Consider the following 18,429-nt stretch of genomic DNA (forward strand, 5'->3'; position numbering starts at 1 on the left):
AAATCTACCATTCCTTTTAGTGTGCATGCAGACACACAGAGAACTGTAGGATAATTGAATCTGAATGTGATTCAGTTCAGGGTGAAGGTGCCTGTCACGTGTCTGCTGCTCTACCTAGCCAGACTGCACCTTGCCATTGGAAAGTGAATGCAAAAGGACCCATTGTGGTAATTTTTAAGCTGCAACTTGAGATGTGTATCCAATCACACAAGCATTTCTCTTTCGCGATAAGAAAGAACGTACAAAGTTAGGGGCATAAGCAACATATAAATCAGGGGTAGGCCACCTTTTTGAGGCCAGGGCCGGGTTGCTGTCCCTCAGACAACTGGGGGGCTGAAGCAAAAAAATAAATAATTAAATATTTTTTTTAAAAAAATAAATAGAATAAACCAGGACAAATGTAGGACAAAATTTTCAAATGGAAGCACTTTTTTTTAAAAAAATGGAAGACACGTGAAAAAATGTGCTGATTTTTTAAAAAAATGTTAATATAAATGCATGTCTGAGGCTTCTAAGACAATTGCCCCCCAAAGGCCCCGGCGGCAATCGCGGCAGGACCGGGCTGGGGCCGGTCCCAAGGCCTTGCCGGGCCCATCCGGCCTGCTGGCCGCAGGTTGCCTACCCGATATAAATGTTTAAACAGCTAAATATTTTTTCTATTTACGTTTACAAATATTAGCGCTCCTTCTGCCATTTCTCCCATGCCTTAGAGTGCAATAGAAGTTGTAGGAAAACAGCCAAGATTCAAAGGTTACTGTGAATCTATAAAAAAGACATTTACATGGCAACCTATGATCCAGTGATCATAGTAAAGATCACACACACATGCACACACAAGACTGGAGGAAAACAGGAGATGGAGAACCAACTCCAGTTTGTCCTTTCTCAGCTAGGTTGACAAGTTAGGGGCATCATAGGTTGAGATTCAGGGCCAACACCTGAGCCTAGGAGGTAAGCATCACGGAGCATCAACCATAGTTGCTAAAAGCCACAAAATATAATTATGAGAAATACTCTCTGGTTAGCAATTAAGTTGTCCAAGTTCTGCACTGATCAGAAAAAAAACTCACATACATTTCACACTTCATCTGGCCGGCCCATGCTGGCTGGGAGCAATGGTGCTGTAGTGCTGACCATCTGGAAAGCCTTTATGTGAGAATGGTTGATCTAAACTGCCAACACAGTTTATATACTTTTTTTTAAAGCAGATAGAAGAACTCTTAAATAAGAGGAATATTCTTCTGATTTTCAGGATATATTAGATGTTTGCCTTATAAGCTATGCACCATAATCTTCAATGACTTTTAAAAAATCCTTATGATATTAAAATTGGGATCTATTTTACCACATCAGGAAATGGCACTGAACATTATACAATGCAATGCTTTATTACATCTTCTTTTCATTTCAGCTCTTGGAAGGCAGATCACCAATGTCTGGAAACAGCAGGTAGAAAGATTTGCATTATGTCCAGGTACAAGAAAGGAAATGAAACAAAAAACCATGCAGGGCCCTTCTGATCCTCTTCAACTTACAAACAGACACATACATTTTTCAAGAAGTAGCTGTGTTAGGCCCTTGTGGAATAAAAAGGAAGCAGGCAGGCAAGAAGAAAACAGGAAGGTAGCAGCACCTTTAAGATAAGCCAGCTCTCAGTTCATGTAAAAACAGATGACGAGAATCAAGGTGTTGTGCAAATATCGTCACCTCACATATTATTGTCCCTTGCGTCTTCCCTTCTGTTTTGGAACTTGGGTGTGAGCCATGGATTATACCGGTTAGATGAGAAATACTTTTTAAAAAATTAAGACATACAACTATTTTGAACATACAACTTAGAAAAGTTCTGGTTTTGGACTATAACCCCTGAATCTCCAGCCAGCATGGCCAGGACTCAGTTGACTGAAAGGGTGGACCTATAAGCTCTAGTCCCAAAGAGCAACTTTCCAAATGAAAAATCAGATATTGCAAAGAGATCTTACACACCTTTGAGACTGTGTGGAAGGGCAGGCCGGAGGATGGAGAGCAGGCCAGGAGGACAGAGAGGAGGACGGACGGGAGGATGGAGGAGAGGTAAGGAATGGGAGAAGGCAGCAGAAGAGGCTGTGATAAGTGGTAAGGGACAGAGGCCAGTGACGGGATAAAGACAAGGCCATGCCCCGCCCCCACAAGGGACTGGATTGGAACTGCATGATTCCCACTTGGGCTGAATCAAATATATTTCAAGATAAATCAACAACCCAAAGGGACCAGAAAAAAAAATTGTCTTTTTGACACGGTTAAATGGGTCAAAAAGCATGGCCCACCTTTCGGAATTGCCAGTCTGATTGAATAAGTGGGAACTATGCTCTTTTAAAACCAGTTTGTAGAATCACGATCTGATTTACAGTAAAAGATAGTAGGAATGAGGCCTTGATCTACTTCCTCAGGTGCTCATGCTACAACTTCTTTCACATGAGTTTCAAATGTGCTACAAGATCCCTTTGCATACTGATATTCCAGACTAACACGGCAATGTCTCTGAAAAAGCAGAGGATATTCTAGCAGGCAGTGACTTCTCAAAATCCATGTATTATATGAGTTTGGGGTGTTGTTTGTGTGTGTCTTTCTAGTGGCAGTCCCTGAAATCCTATGACTGGAATGGTAGAGTAGCTTTGTCAACCTGGTTTCCCAAGAGGGAACCCCAGATGTTACCCCCATGGACTAGCCCTCCCTTCACCCCTAGTTGACTTTTGATATCAACAATATAAAAGGGATATTAGTTAGTTGTTAGCACTGGAGGGTGCCCAGCATGCAAGGAAATAGCCGCCCAAAGATCTGGTGGGCTCAGCTTAGAAACTTCACCCCTATGTTAGCACACATAGATAGGATAGGTCCAAAAGGCTGGACTCTGTATAACCCTTCACACCAGAGTATGATGGTGGTGATAGACTGGGTACTTGCAAAAAGTTGGAATCAAAGGGCACTTCCATCTGGAGATGACATCTCTTTGTGTGAGATTTTTGTTTTATTGCCCTGCTATTTCCCTATACCTCTGCCTATTCTTCCTCCTAGAAAAACCAGACTCTGAGATAATGCCTCAGGACACATTTCATCCTAAAAACTAGGCCCATCCAATTCGGTCTTGGTTGAGTTCAGACAGTCACCCTGCCCATTCCTCTTGACTCTCCTCAGCACAGACAGCCAAATCAGTCCTAGGCACATGCTCAGCCAGACTCATTCATTACTTCTGATCAGAGCTCTATACCTGAGCCCAGAAAGTATCACATCTACTACAACCCCCTACCCAATTGAAAAAGTTACCACCTTTACAGTGTGTTCGTGTTTGTAAGGAAGTCAATTCCTGTTTTATTTTAAACATAAACTACTAATTGCAATCTGCAGTCTGGGTTCTAAGTTGGAACTGTTATACATAGGCTAGACCTTGACTATTTAAAACTTGACTGAAGCCCTTTCGCTGCTTCCCATTGAGCTAAATTAATTGCCCATTAAATACAATCTTGGGTGCCCTCTGGGACCCGAATTTTGGGTAACCAGCTTTCCTCCTGCTGGACAAGTCAACCACCTTTAGATTGATGGATAAGGGGAGATACCCATGATGATTTTTTAAAAATGGCAGCATGGAATTTGATAGGGGAGAGAAGAGGAGTAATCGCGCACAAACTAAAGGCCACCATTTTATTCAAAGGGTGTTTTTTAAACACGATTGATTCAGTGTTGCTTCTGGAGGCAAGGTTCATGTTGCAATGTGTGTAATACAGCAAAGGGTAGCTTTGGGTCTCCCTGCATGGCCAAGGCTTGTACAACTTGTGTAAAAAAGGTAAGGGTAGTCCCTTGACATGAATGTCTAAGTTGTAACTGACTGTAGGGGGTGGGGCTCATATCCATTACTAAGCCGAAGAGCCAGCGTTGTCCAAGGACTGCTCTGGTTGTCATGTGGCCAGCATGACTGCACTGAACGGTACCCTTCCCACCAACGTGGTACCTATTTATCTACTTGCACTTTCATGCTTTTGCACCACTAGTTGGCAGAAGCTGGACTAGTGACAGCAGCTCACCCCTCATGTGGCATTTGGCCCAAACTGCCAACATTCAAAGTTCTGTTTATCAGAATTGGCATCTTAACCACTAAGCCACCGCATCCCTGTGATACAACTTGTGAGAGGTATGCAAAACACACCCAAATTGGAGCTTGAGAAATTTGCCCCTTGTACTGCTTGCCCTGTCAAGTTCTTATCAAACCACCACATAGCGTGCGGAACCTGGTGGTCACATGTTGCCCAGGCCTGGAATGGGATAGTAGGGAGCTAGCAAGCTGAAGTGGCTACTTATCTGTCTTACCGCTACAAAGATAGATAGAACTTTGGTAGGGGCAGGGCACGGGGAGAGGTAATGGTGTGAGAGGCCTTATGGAGAAGCAACAGTATGTTCCTCCATTTCCATCACTTAGTTTTGCTTCTTTCCTTGATGTTTTATAGCTGTTGTTACTCTGGGCATTTGCAGAACACAAGGCTGATGCCCACATGGTCACCCATTCTCAGTTTTTGCATAGGGCAATAGAGACAAAGGCAGTATGAAAGATGCTTCAGTTCAGTGTTTGTGAACTGGGGGGAACATTCAGGAACTAACTTTCTTCTCATAGTGGCTAGGGACTTCTGAGTGGTTGAAGTTCAAGAAACTAACTTTTCCATGCTCTGATTTCATGGCCCACTTTTCACATCAGGGGGCAGTCTCAGAGACTTCCTTGAACTCTTCACTCACTCACATCTTGTATTGTGGCATTTTGGGTAGATTCAGTGAAGGTACTCAGTCCTATTGTTAACTTGTTGAAATGTTAGATTTACCTACTAGTTGACTCACCAAAGAACTAATTCAGTGGATCCACTCTAGTTGCAGCTAACTGGATTCCAGCCAGTGTATGCTGCCATGGCCATATTGAAGAAGGCTTGATGGGAAGGGGGCTTCTTTTTGGGTACATGCACACTACAGAATTAAAGCAATTGACACCCACTATAATTGCCATGACTCTATCCTATAGACTCCTGGGATTTTCAGGTATTAAGAAAGCTGTGGCACCTCACCAAACTACAATGCCAGGATCCTGTAGGACAGAGTCATTGCAGTTAAAGTGGGTGTCAAACTGCTTTAATTCTGCAGTGGGGGCGAACATCCTTTGTAAGGCTATGATTCCCACTTATGGTTAAAATGCTAATAATACCTGCTTCTAGGAATTTAAAACAAGCATGGATGGCTATGGGCAATTTTTGCTGCATATACAGTGGACCCTTGTTATACACTCGGGTTTGGTTCCAAGATCCCCTGTGGATAACAAACTCCATGGATGCTCAAGTCCCATTAAATATAATGAAATAGCAAAATGGTGTCCCTTATAAAAAATGGAAAATCAAGATTTGATATTTGAAATTTATACTTTTTTTGAACATTTTCAAACCGTGGATGCTTGAATCGTGTATAAAAAATCAGTGTATAAGAAGGGCCAACTACAGTAGCAACCCACAATGGCTTGACAATCCATATGTTCAAGAAAGTAACTTTGAAAATATGGAAGGATATAGAAGGAGGAGAATATGGAAGAAGGAACCAATTAACATACTGTCTCTGGGGGTGATCAGTAAAAATATGCTGTTTTCTTTAAAACATAAGTTTGAAAGGAAGGGAGATTGTTGTGGGAAAATTAGGGGCTACCATTTGAGTTTTTAAAATAAATATGGAGATCTGTGAGGCGAAATATTTTTATTATGGCATGTTCAGTGCAATGGATGTGACCTGTCTGTGTGTGTGTGCACTTGCACACACTAAAGGAACACAAGTTTTGCTACCTCAATATAAATATAACCTACTTGTCATTTATTTGCAGGAAGCAGAGGTAAAACAAGAACATGGCGTATTTCACAAAAAGTCAGTCTAAGTTGCAATGTACAGGCAGTGGCAGATGACATTTGGGAAAAGTTAAGCATGCTTCAGTCCTACTGAAATCCATTAAGACTGCAAATCACTTATTTGGGCATATATTCCCTTGAATTCAGCTGTACCTTCTTTTAAATAAATATGAATTGCACAGGTGCACAGCTATTAAAGGATTGCACCTATTGTTTTTAATAGATGTAGTGCTTCTCCTGGGCACTGCTGAATCAAGCAGTATCTTTATATGAAAGATATATGGTGGCATGATTCCCAAACACTTTTATCACTCTTCAGAGGGGATTTGACTGTGGCATTATCCTTGTATACATCCCCATCAGGTAGTTATCTGATCAGGCACAGGTCCAGTCCAAATAGAAATGTTCCAAGATTTACTTTTCAGTCAGCCTCTTTGGGTATTAAGAACTGATGAAAGGAAGGCTCGTTTCTCCTCCAGAAACCCCAATTCTGTTTTCTATGAAAGATACTGAAGAAATCCTAGGGAGGACAGGCCATACATCACTCCTTTTCCCAAGCCAACTAACCAAGAAGACCCAGTTCTATACCTGACCAGACCAACCTCTCTCAAGCTGTGCTTTTCAGATGTGTTAGACTTCAATGCCCATTAGCACCATTCAGCACAGCTGTTGGGTGGGGAGGATAGGAGCTGGAATCCAACTCGTATGGAGGATCCTGTCTTGGGGAGGTTATGACAGAGGGTGTCAGTGCTTTCTGGAAAAGAAGGATATGTTTCCTTTTTCCAGCCTGCAAAACTTTGACACATTCTGCTTTCCCTCCCACAGATCTAGGTTTAATGAAAAAGAAAAGAAGAGTCAACTTCCTTTTGTTTATAGTCAGAAAGAAAATTATCTCTTTCTCTCTCCACACTAACTTCCATCAGCAGCATTCTCCTGATGTAATAGGCACTAGGAATAATACTTGCAGCCCAGAGCCCTTTCCTTGGGGCGGTAGAAGGAAGGGAGGAGAAGGAAAGCAGCTCAGGCAGCAGGATCTTTGGGTGTGGGAAGCAGGAAAAAGCCAGAGGTCAAAAGGAAACCTGTCTACTTAAAAAAGAAAAGAAAAAGAATATTCAGAAAAAAACCTGAATGCTCATTTCATTTATCACACAAAACATCACTTTTTAGGGCAAACAAAGGGTTATTGCTCCCAGTCATTTTACTGCTATTAAAATTAACCCTTTAGCATATAGACTTGCCCAAGGGAGACCTATGTCTGCAGCTGAGGCCATTGTAGCCCAGTCCTACAGTGGTACCTCTTAGGTACCCGGTGCAGGTTAGTGGCATGGTAGTCAGGAGAAAGTTGATTTGCTTTGGTAAGGATCCCTCCATAAAAGCCAGGCCTGGGCAATATAACACACCCTGAGCATCACCTACCAAAATAACAATTTGACCAATCCTGAATTTGAGTATACTTGGCCTTGTAGTGATCTCCCTCCCTCCCTCCCTCACACACACACACATCCTTATTCATACATAAACATAGATATAGACACCCCCCAAGACTGGCATGATGGGTGTCCTGTATATAATCTCAGAAAAATGTTCTCTATAAAGTTTTGCTTTTGGAGAGGATTCTGCCCTCACAGCCCAACAGTTCCTCTTCCTTGCATTTCCAATGTGCTGGTCTGCTTCTTGCGCTCTTTCCCTGGCATTAGGTCCTCAAGGCTGACCTGACATCCTCCTCCCTCAAAGGAAGGAACAGCAGCTGCTCCGCTTCTTCTGTGACTCTATGTAGTCATGGATTTGGAACCGGGGTTCTTCTGGCTGCAGGATCGCTCGCTGTTTGAGTTCTCTGAAGGCACAGGGGCAGAAACATCAGTAAGACGCTCTTGTCTGTAGAAGAAGCCCTTTCTTGCCACAGAAAACTATAGCTTGGCTTAAGGAAGACTATTTCAGCTTAGCCACGGCAGGCACGCCAGGAACACAACAAGCTTAACCCACTCCCCCTTGCAGAGATGGTGACAAAGACTCCCACCCGCTGGGCTATGACCTTGAATGTCATCTGACACAAGCTCAAACCAGAATGTTCTCTCACTAAGCAAAGTGTTTGAAAAGCTCTAGAAAGATCTCTCCAAAATATCTCACTGTTCCAACAGAATGGAAAATGAGAGTCAGTGGGGTCAAAATTGTCCACAATTACCCAAGCAAGAAACATGGTGTGGGCAGGAGGTAGGGTGATGATGGGGGACATAAAATAAATCTCATAGCAAATATTGGCTTAGTGAGCTAGGAAAGTCAGGCAGTGGGTGGCAGAGATGGGAAGAGATTCAGTGTTAATTCAATTTAGGAAAGAGATTGAAAAACCTTCTGACATATATATAGTTTGTCATTACATTAGTCCACAGTATGGGCACATTTAGACTATTAGTTGCATATGTACTGCAGAAATAATGCAGTTTGACACTGCTTTAAGTGCCATGGCTCAATGCTATGGAATTCTAGGGGGCTGTTCAGAATATGTTATAGATCTGTTTGCAAACCAGTTTAAAAGGGGGTTGTTCACACTTGCACTGGTTTTTCCTGACCTGAATTCTGGAGAGGCTGGCGCAAATCCCCCTTAACCCGGTTCTTTTGGAACCAGGGATTTCAGAGCATCTTTTCAAAAGAACCAGTCTTTTTTTACCAAACGCAAATAGGAACTTGCTGTCGATTCAATTTGGAGCAAAGGAAGGGAAGGGTTAATGTGCAGGGGGCAGATTATGCCCACCCCTTTGCTCTCTCCTTGCCAGCCAAAGCCAGGGAGGAGGTTCATCTGGGAACATCATTAGATGGTGTACTTTTTTTAAAAAAAATAAAATTTGACAGCTTATGCACATCTTTGGTATTGCATAGCTGCAGTAGACTGGCATCATCGATATGACAAAGGTGCACATGATTTGCTTGACATTTTTTAAAAAACTCTACCAGTGGGGGGTGGGGTTAAGAGTCGTTTTTCCTCTTTCCCGAGAACTAAAACCACAACAGATTCTGCTCCAAAGTTGGTGCAAATTAAAACCAAAATTTATACCTCACATTTAAATCTGCAGGGGTTTCTTGGCTGAGAGAGTGTGACTCTCCCAAAGCTAACCTATCCTAGGGTTTTTTGTTTTGTTTTGTTTTGTTTTTTTGCTAAGGGTTGTTCTGAGGGGCTTACCATTGCCACCCTCCGAGACTGATGGGAGGGGGGGGGGATTCGGCCAAACAATGTGACGTAGATGTACATAATTTGATTGACAGTTTTTTAAAAACTGAGAACAATCAAAATCCGGCTTCATTTTAAATAGATACAAATTGTAATGTGAACTTCAACAGGGATAAATTGCCACGGAGAGATTCAATCGGAATAAATGTAGTGGGAACTTTGATTCTGTATTGCATCACCGAATTTCCCCAGATCTACTTGACACAAAAAAGCCAGTGTGAATGTGGCCTAGGATTTGTAGTTTTGTGAGATATTTAGCCCTCTGTAAAAGAGCTCTAGTGCTGTATCAAACTACAAATTGTAGAATTCTATAGTGCAGAGCCATGGCACTTAAAGTGGTGTGAAACTACCTTATTACTGCCGTGCAGATGCAGCCTATTGTGTCTTATTCTCATTGTCCCTGTCCAAAAACATTCTGGACTTTAAAAACATACAGAAGATGGCAGAGAAAATGAGCAGCTATAGAGGAAAAGGCTAAAGCAAGTGACTTTTAATTTTGCAGGGAGCCAAAGGCAACGGCAGGACTAAGATAATTCTACTTATGAATTGTGTATAATCGCCCTACATTTCTGAACATTACTTTGAGTCTTAATTGAGCTGTACATCTGGCAGCCAGTTACAAGTTATTCAGTCATTTAGGGATGTCAGTGGTGATCTAATGGTCATATTGTTTTGGTAATAATTACTTTGTCACAAATAGGGTTAGGGTTTTGAAAAATGGACAGATGTCTCCTGCTGAGGTAAAAGGAGGTTGAAAATGCCACCCAGACTTGCCAAACCGGCCCACTTCTAGTCTAAGGCAGCCAAAGGGACAGATGACACCTTAGCCAAGTTGGCCAACAAATACAGAAGAGACTGCAATATGAAAAATCAGGATGCCCCCATGCTGTCATTATTCTTAGTGAGTGGGGCAGGCTGTTACTCACTTTGCAATGGCAAGAAATGCCAGTTCCACATTCATACCAGTCTTTGCACTGGTCTCCATGAAAGGCACTCCATACTCCTGCAAAGAAACAGAACACCAAACATGGCTACAGCTTGGCAAAAAGCCCAATGAATCCCTCCTACATGCTTGTGCTGGCCCATATGCCCTGGGGTCTCACTGCCTAATAAACAAAAACCATCATCCACAAATTTGGATGGAAGGGACAGAAATTATGGTGTTTGGCTGAACTGTCTTATTTTGTGTCAGTGAGGCCACTTGTACTGGCATTACTCACCCTGGCTAGTGATTCTCCATCTTCTGTTCTTACAACTCTTTCACTGCTCACATCAGCCTGCAGGAAAAAAGGGGGAAGGGGGTTATAAAAAAGATATGCAGAGAAAGAGCATGTTGACAAAGCACAAAGACATCTGCCATCTGTTTGGGATAAAGAATGAAGAGTCCCTGTCAGTCCAAACATTTGTACCCATCCTAGGCAGGGTCTACTATTCCTGGGCATCTTTCCTAAGATTAAATTCCCACGACCTTAAAGGTCCCTGGTCCAGACACACTCTCCTAGCCTAATATACCTCATGGGATTATTGTGAGGACAGAAAGATGAAGAGTCATGTAGCCATCTCAAGGAATGCAACTGCCAAAAAATCCATCATACCTAGAGTTTTCTGCACTACACAGATATAGAGCTAAAATTCTGCTTTAACTATCCTGGCTGCATCCTGTAGAATCCTCTTGGGGTTTGTAGTTTTGTTAGAAGCACCTTACATATTGTATATTTTTACTTAGATTTTTATAGTCTGTTTATAAGCTGTGCATGTTTAGGATATTCATATGTATCTACATATTGTATTACGGTATACTGTACTTAGTGCACTATATTAACATTTTAACTATATATAGTAATATATAGTAATACATAGTAATAAAATTGCTTGTATTACTGTGTTTTGAGGTATTTTGAAACGGCCCTTGGGCTATTCAATAAACACATTGTTGTAGAAGCGCCAGAGGAGCTCCTTAGCTGGGAATGCTAAAGGCCCCTCCCTTAACTGCAAATCCCAGGATTCCATAGGATGGAACCAGGGCAGTTAAAGTTAGATCATAGCACTATAATTGTACACACTGAAAGAGCCCTTCCATTTCCAAGGGTTCCTTAGACTTTTCAGTAGCAGTAAGCATTGCAGTAGTCTACTAAAGGCCATTGGCTGAAGTTTCAAACCCTGGCTGCCCTCTGCTGGCTGATTTTGGTCAGCAAGGATCCAATGGCATGCCCTTTCTGATTATTTTTTAATAACTATAAAATACAAAAAGTAATATGTCAACAAGTCTCTTGTATATTATACTTTATTTCACATAATCATCAGAAATGTGGCCTCGCCACATTCTAACTACATCTAACATTCCAGTAAGTGAAAGATGCATTTTTTTCCTGAGCAAAAGTCTTGTTTCTCTTTCGGCTCCATCGCTAATTGTATGCACTAACTTCATCACAAAGAGTGTAGTCTGCTCTCTGAGGATTCAGTCTAATAATCTGCTAAAACATTGGCAATTTTAAATTTGCTACTGGTTACTTCATTTCCCACATTTTATTCAATGAATTCAAGGATAAATGTCACATTACATTCTGGAATCAAGCTTTTAAGGTCAGTTCACACAATTTGATCTGCCCTGTCGTAACATGGTTTCCTGCTCCAGCAGTGATTGTTCGATTTGCTCAGAATCCATGGCCTGAGATCCTATTTGACACTAATAGAGTCAGTATATTTATGCTTGAAGTCTGGGGAAGGGGTGTGAAGGTTGCTCCCTGCTCAGTGGCACTTAGAATCATAGAATCAAAGAGTTGGAAGAGACCACATGGGCCATTCAGTCCAACACCCTGCCATGCATGCAGCACTTGGACAGCATACAGGCACATCACTACAACCAGTCAGTGGCCGGTTGGGCTACCATCAAGTACACAGTCACAGAAAAAATGCTGTGTAGAGGCACTCAATACCTCCTTGCACAATGCCCCCCGCCCCCCAAAAAAAGGACAGAAGCTGGCTTTGAACCCTCAGCATATGTCAGCATAAAACACCAATCTGCCTGCTCCACCAGGAAACAGCCTCTACCAGGCTACAATGTTTTATACAAGCATGTTCCTGGAGAACGTAATAGAAGCAGCAGTTGGTAGAACTGTGCTTATGACAGACAAACATCTAAAACCTGGCCAACAATATACTGAATGCACCAAAAAAAGTAAAATAAAAATCACCATCAGCTCATGTCTATGGTGTCTTTATTATCCTTATTATTTGGTAACCATCATGTTTTTATGTTTATTTAAAATATTGATAATCTTTACATTTTTAATTGTTGCATATCACCTTGGAAAACTTTGCTTAGAAAACAGGCTACTAATGCAAAGAACTGTCCTAACCTGGATGCTCTGTTATGACAGAACAGTTATGTGAAGTGCCCCTTCAATGCATCTCATGGGATGGGGATAACAAAGGCTAATGTTGCATGTCTGACCAGAAGAATCAATTTTTTCAAAATGAAAAACAGTAGTAATGGTCATTTGCATGTTCTAATTTTAGAATACATATAAATCTAGAACTCTCTTGTGACTGCCATTAAAACTAATAGGATTAAATTAAATTTTAAAATTCAAAAAGGAAACAAAAATGAGAAAGCCCTCTTTGAAATATGGCAAACATCTATTCCAATTCCCAGCAAGTCAAGGGTTAAGAGATATATCCCCATTCCATGTAAAGCCTATTCTTGGAGCCATCTAAATCCTATTCCAAACACACTCCCAAGCCATCTTGTATATACATCTTATCTTGTATACATTGAGGCTCTGCACAGAAAATGTGAGCACTCTTGCATTCCAAGACCTTTTGTCTCCTCTGTTTATCAACTGTTCTTGGTCCTGTACCATCTTTAAGATACCTTGTCTCTGATTTAGTCCATGGAAGCTTTTGCAACAATAAATCTGTTAATTGTTAAGGTCCTGTAAGACTTCCTTTTGTTTATCTGTAACCAGACAGGACCAAGAGACCAGATCACTCTAAAGCAACTGAAACTATTGGGAAGTCCAGTGTGAGAAGCATGGAATGGAGCCAATAAAACTCTCATCATTGTATGTGGAAGCAAGGAGCTGCTTTATGTACTCATCAAAGAAGAGGGTTATTGAAAGCAGATACAATATAAAGAATATCCTTTACAATCACAACAAATAACTGTGCAGATGAATTACTGAATTAGTCTACTAAACCAAACAACTATTGACCATTTCAAACTACTACTGACAATTTCAAAGAAGTACAAATAATAAAATTATAAGTACTACAATACAGTTGCAATTTTAAAAAAAACCTTATTACATAATTAAGGTTGCAATGACTCAGTCAAGGAAAACAGAGCCCCAAGTTTACAAGACCTAAGCAGTGTGGTAATGACAGGGTGACTTGGAGGTCCCTTATAGGGTTGTCATAAGTTGCTTGACAGCAGTTAACAACAAAAAACTGAACCAAAATAAAAAAATATACTATTCAGTAAACTAAATACAATCCCTTCTCTCTACCTTTTTCCTCCCCTTAAATTAACAGCCTTGGTTGCAATCACTCAAAAAGAATGTAAGTTTGTTCACTACAAACCAATTTATCATGTAAATCAGAAGGGGGCCCAGATAATGCTCTCTACAACTTGTAAATAGATGGCAAGTAGACAGTCCTCTGTTACTAGGGCATAGCATATGCACAGCCTATCTGTGAGTGGAATGCCCTGAAATCTTCCCTGAAGAATCATTTTCTCCATCATCTCAAACCAGATACACTAAAAGCAACACATTGATTCCTTCTCATCTCAAGAAACAGATGAACCAATAAAGACCAGCACTTTGTGCTGGCCTGTGAGTGGAGTTAAGGTGCAGCATCCATACACTGTGTGCCCTACCCTGCCCCAGGACACATTTTGGCATGCTCCGGTCCACATGGGGCGTCATAAAGCTGCGCTGCCATGGCCATGGAGCACCTTGGAGGGTGTAAAAAGGAGCTGCTTTCTGCGGCTCCTTTTTGTGCTCTCTGGAGGCTGGATCAGGGTCACAGCATGAGGTTGCTGTGGCCCTGATCCAGCCAGTAAAGAGGCGGCTGCAGACTGCTGGTCTGTATAGCCCCAGATATTTCTATCCCTTGAATCGTGACTTGGCTTTTGCTAACCATTTTAAAGCTAGAGTGAAAATGAGCCAAGATAGAAGAGAGTTGGGAAAAATTACTTGTTGGTGACAATTCCAAGAATCCTCTTACTAGTACGGGCTGAGTTGTAGTCTAAAACAAAACAAAACAAAACAAGCACAGCTTTTCAAAGCTCTGACAAAGAGAGAAAGCATGTATAAAACGGCACAGATTTGCCCTTACCTGTCAGGATATGATACACACCTTATTGCCTAGCAGCATAATGACCACATCCTTTTGAGCATATTCATGGATCTCTGTGAGCCAAGCCTCCAAGACAGGAGGAAAAGAAAGAAGATTTAGTATGGCACAAAACCATGAAGCAAAGCATTATACTGGGGAAAATACAAAACACCATGTACAGAGTCACATGGACTCTTAAAAGCTGACCAGGGAGTGAGAGGCCACACATTCCTTGTGGTTGCTTACCCTGGTACTGTGATTCTATAAGTGGCTGATGCCACCCACAATATAAGCAGATTTAAAAGCATTACAGTCCTACATATAGTGGTATTTTGGGTGGTGAGAACTTTGCTCAGTGTAAAATGGGATGAGTGGCCCTCAATGGAATTCCATCATCCTGGGGTAGTAGAACCAATAATACATTGTATTGTCTCATGTTACAAAACCAACCTTGGATTAAGCTCCATTGGGTACTCCTTAGTCTCCACACCCAAATGCAACTAAATTTGAATATGTGTGACTGATATAAATGTACATTCTTTCCCTGTTTACCCCTGCTTCCTTTTCCATTCCTTCTTCTTATTTCCCCATGTCTAATTGTACAATTCATGCTCATTCAGGAAGGAACCTCCTCTTAGGCTTTGCTGAGTGCCATGCACGTTCATGATGTTACATATTTTGGTAGATGAATTAACAGTTCTAAATAGCAAGAGCAATAGCAAGTACATTTCTATACCACTTATCAGTACACTTAAGCACTCCATAAATGGTTTACAAAGTGTAAGCTAATTGCCCCCAACAATCTGGGTACTCATTTTAGCGACCTCAGAAGGATGCAAGCCTGAGTCGAGCTTGAGCCCTTTTGCTGGTATTGAACTCGCAACCTTATGGTTTTGAGTGAGTGGTTGCAGTACAGGCATTTAACCACTGTGCCACAAGAGTTACTGAAAACATTTCTCCCTATCAACAAGAATAAGCAGTGGCTTGGAGATTATTTTGGAGGATATGATGCTCACACTATGTATGAAATACATACCCTAATATTGTCAAAGGACATTCTGCTGGTGATATCGTAGAGGAGGAGCAGTGCTGGAAGAAAAAAAGAATTATTAATTTTTTTTTGCCTTTTGCCCCTCTGATATTAAGCTGCTATGATCAGTCAATCCATTTGCCATTTGTTCCAGTACAATATGTGCTGGTTATCAGTAGCTCCCTATGTTCTCAATCAGAAGTACATTTCCAGGCACATTGCCTATGATCTCTCCAACCAAAGTCTCTGGATTTAAAGCTGGGAACTTCTGCATTCATAGTGCATGAGTTGTGCCACAGACTTATGGTCCCTTTGCACTATTATGGGATGCTGCTCCACTAAGACTGTTAGCTCTGGCCCAATCTGAGAGGTGCTCTGTTGGAAAACCTACCTTGTGCATCTCGGTAGTAAGCATGAGTCACACTCCGGAACCTCTCCTGGCCTGCAGTGTCCCAGATCTGCAACAAGGCAAGGTTAGTAAAGAAAGATAAAAAGAGAAAGTTCTTCTTCTGTTTTCAGTGTAGGCAAAATGCACGTACAGTACATGACATACAAAATAAAAATGATTGGACAGTCTTCATAGGAAGAGGCCTATCAAGGTCAAAGGCTAAAACAGTAAGTCTCTACAGAGGGATACTTCTTTGGTATAGTACCTTTGTCATTTGTTGAATACTTTTTTCAGTGTCACTTTCATCCCCCCCCCCCCCCGTCACCACCATTTTGTTAATTTGGCTTGGCATTAAGTTGTTTTTATTCTGTGTTATTGTTTCTGAATTTCATTTTCATTTCTTGGTGTGAAAGATATGTAAGGTCTGTTAGTGGGTGGCCTGTAAGGACAAGTAAATTATTAGGAAAGGAATATAAAGCCAGAGGATAGAGATGGTACTGGGAAGCTTGGGTGCCCAAACAATAAGAACAAAATTAGGAACAACTGCCTAAAACTGGAAGGGAAAAAATAATGAATTACAAATGGATAACTTGGAGACTATGATCAGGGCTATAACTGGTCTACACTGATTTTCTGGAAACTGTAGCTGGCAAGACAGGTGGGATTACAGGAAGGGCGAATCAGGCTAAATTGTGTGCACAACCCATAGACAAGGCAAGCCTCTAAATCAGTGGTTCCCAAACTCTGGTCCTCCAGATGTTTTGGACTTAATAAAATAAATAAATACATCTTTAATTTATATCCTGCTTTTTGTTACCACAATCAAAACAGCGTACAACGTTTTAAAAATACAATATATACAATTTCTACACACACACACCCTTAAAAAAGGATTAAACAATTCTATCCATTAAAATTACAGACAATAAAATCTAAAAACAATAATACAATAATAGAATAACGGTGGGCAGAGTCTTCACTTATATATATCTGTGGGGGGATCTTTATGTGGCCGGGTTCTATTCCGGGAAGGCCTGCCGGAAGAGAACCGTCTTGACAACTTTCTTGACACTCTCTAGGTTGGTAATTTGACGGATCTCATCTGGCAGGCCATTCCATAAAGTGGGAGCGATCACGGAAAAGGTCCTCTGGGAGGTCACCGTCAATCTGGTCTTTGTGGACTGCAACAAATTCCTCCCTGAGGATCTGAGGGTTTGGGGCGGATTGTACAGAAGAAGATATTCCCTTAAATAGGTTGGGCCCAAGGCATGGAGGGCTTTAAAGGTAATGACCAACACCTTGTACTGTGCCCGGAAACTAATAGGCAGCCATATTTCAATATTGGTGTAATATGGTCACTCCTAGTTGTTCCTGTAATCAATCTGGCTGCCATATTCTGTACCAGTTGAAGTTTCCAGACTACACACAAGGGTAGCCCCATGTAGAGCGCATTGCAAAAATCAAGTCTTGAGGTTACCAGTGCATGTACTACCGCTTCAAGGTCACCCCGTTCCAGGAAAGGGTGCACTTGACATATCAGCTGGAGCTGATAACAGGCACTCTTGGCCGTTGCATTCACCTGATTTCTCATCTGAAGCGACAAGTCAAGAAGCACCCCTAAGCTGCGAACACAGTCCTTTGAGGGGAGCGTGAACCCCTCTAGGACTGTAGGTTGCAGCCCAATACCTGGTTTGGGGGCCCCTACCGTAAGTATTTCCATTTGTCTGGATTTAGCTTGAGCTTGTTTTCCCTCATCCAGTCCATAACTGCTGCAAGACATTGGTTGATGGAAGAAATGCCATCTGTCACCATTGCTGATGACTGAGACATGTAGAAGTATATTTGCGTGTCATCAGCATACTGATAACAACCCGCTCCATGTCTAAGGATGATTTCTCCCAGCAGCTTCATATAGATGTTGAATAACATCAGGGACAGGATGGCGCCCTGAGGGACGCCACGATTCAGCTCTGTTTTTGAAGAGCAACTGTCCCTGAGCATCACCCTCTGGAATCTACCTGAGAGGAAGGAGCGGAACCACTGCAAAGCAGTGTCTCTAATTCCTAGCTCTCTCAGGCGTCACCTCCCAGAATTCCAGGGTGCTGGCAAAACCGGTTGGGTCATCTGGGAACCAAGTCCAAAACACCTGGAGGACCAAACTTTTGCAACCACTGCACTAAATTATCATAGCTCTCTTCCTAGAGATGCATTATCTAAAGAAACATGAATTCTCCTTGAGTTTGACCAACTATTGTCTGCATCCATGCATTTCACTCCCACAACTCCATAGGGTGGAGCTACAGAACTTAAACTAGTGTCAAACTGCATTATTTCTACAATGCAGATGCACCCATGTTTTCATGGGAGGGTCCTATGGTTTGAAGGGCAAATTTTATGCTTTCTAGTTTTTTAAAAAAAATAGAGTTATGGAATTACACTGCAAAACTGCAGTTCACTGATGCACTATAGCACTAATAACTTTTTAAAACATTAAAAAGGAGAAGAAGTGAAGGGAACATATATCTTCTATATGCCAAACAATGAAAAA

The 18,429-nt window shown here is 41.6% G+C and overlaps 1 protein-coding gene across 7 annotated transcripts in view; it reads right to left on the reverse strand.

Moving 5' to 3' along the window:
* Positions 1-7,394: 7,394 nt before the first annotated feature.
* The window catches only part of RAB37 (RAB37, member RAS oncogene family), a 105,083-nt gene continuing 94,048 nt past the window's right edge, over positions 7,395-18,429 (reverse strand). For all 7 annotated transcript variants that reach the window (XM_042449972.1, XM_042449970.1, XM_042449975.1 and 4 more), the window contains 6 exons: positions 15,885-15,951; positions 15,500-15,552; positions 14,485-14,550; positions 10,344-10,400; positions 10,050-10,126; positions 7,395-7,734 (listed from right to left, as the gene is read on the reverse strand). In XM_042449972.1, coding sequence (XP_042305906.1) covers positions 7,629-7,734; positions 10,050-10,126; positions 10,344-10,400; positions 14,485-14,550; positions 15,500-15,552; positions 15,885-15,951 — 426 coding nt within the window. In that variant the 3' untranslated portion in view covers positions 7,395-7,628. The remainder of the gene's footprint in view (positions 7,735-10,049; positions 10,127-10,343; positions 10,401-14,484; positions 14,551-15,499; positions 15,553-15,884; positions 15,952-18,429) is intronic.

The sequence above is a fragment of the Sceloporus undulatus genome, chromosome 2, assembly GCF_019175285.1.
Source record: "Sceloporus undulatus isolate JIND9_A2432 ecotype Alabama chromosome 2, SceUnd_v1.1, whole genome shotgun sequence".
Lineage (NCBI taxonomy): Eukaryota > Metazoa > Chordata > Lepidosauria > Squamata > Phrynosomatidae > Sceloporus > Sceloporus undulatus.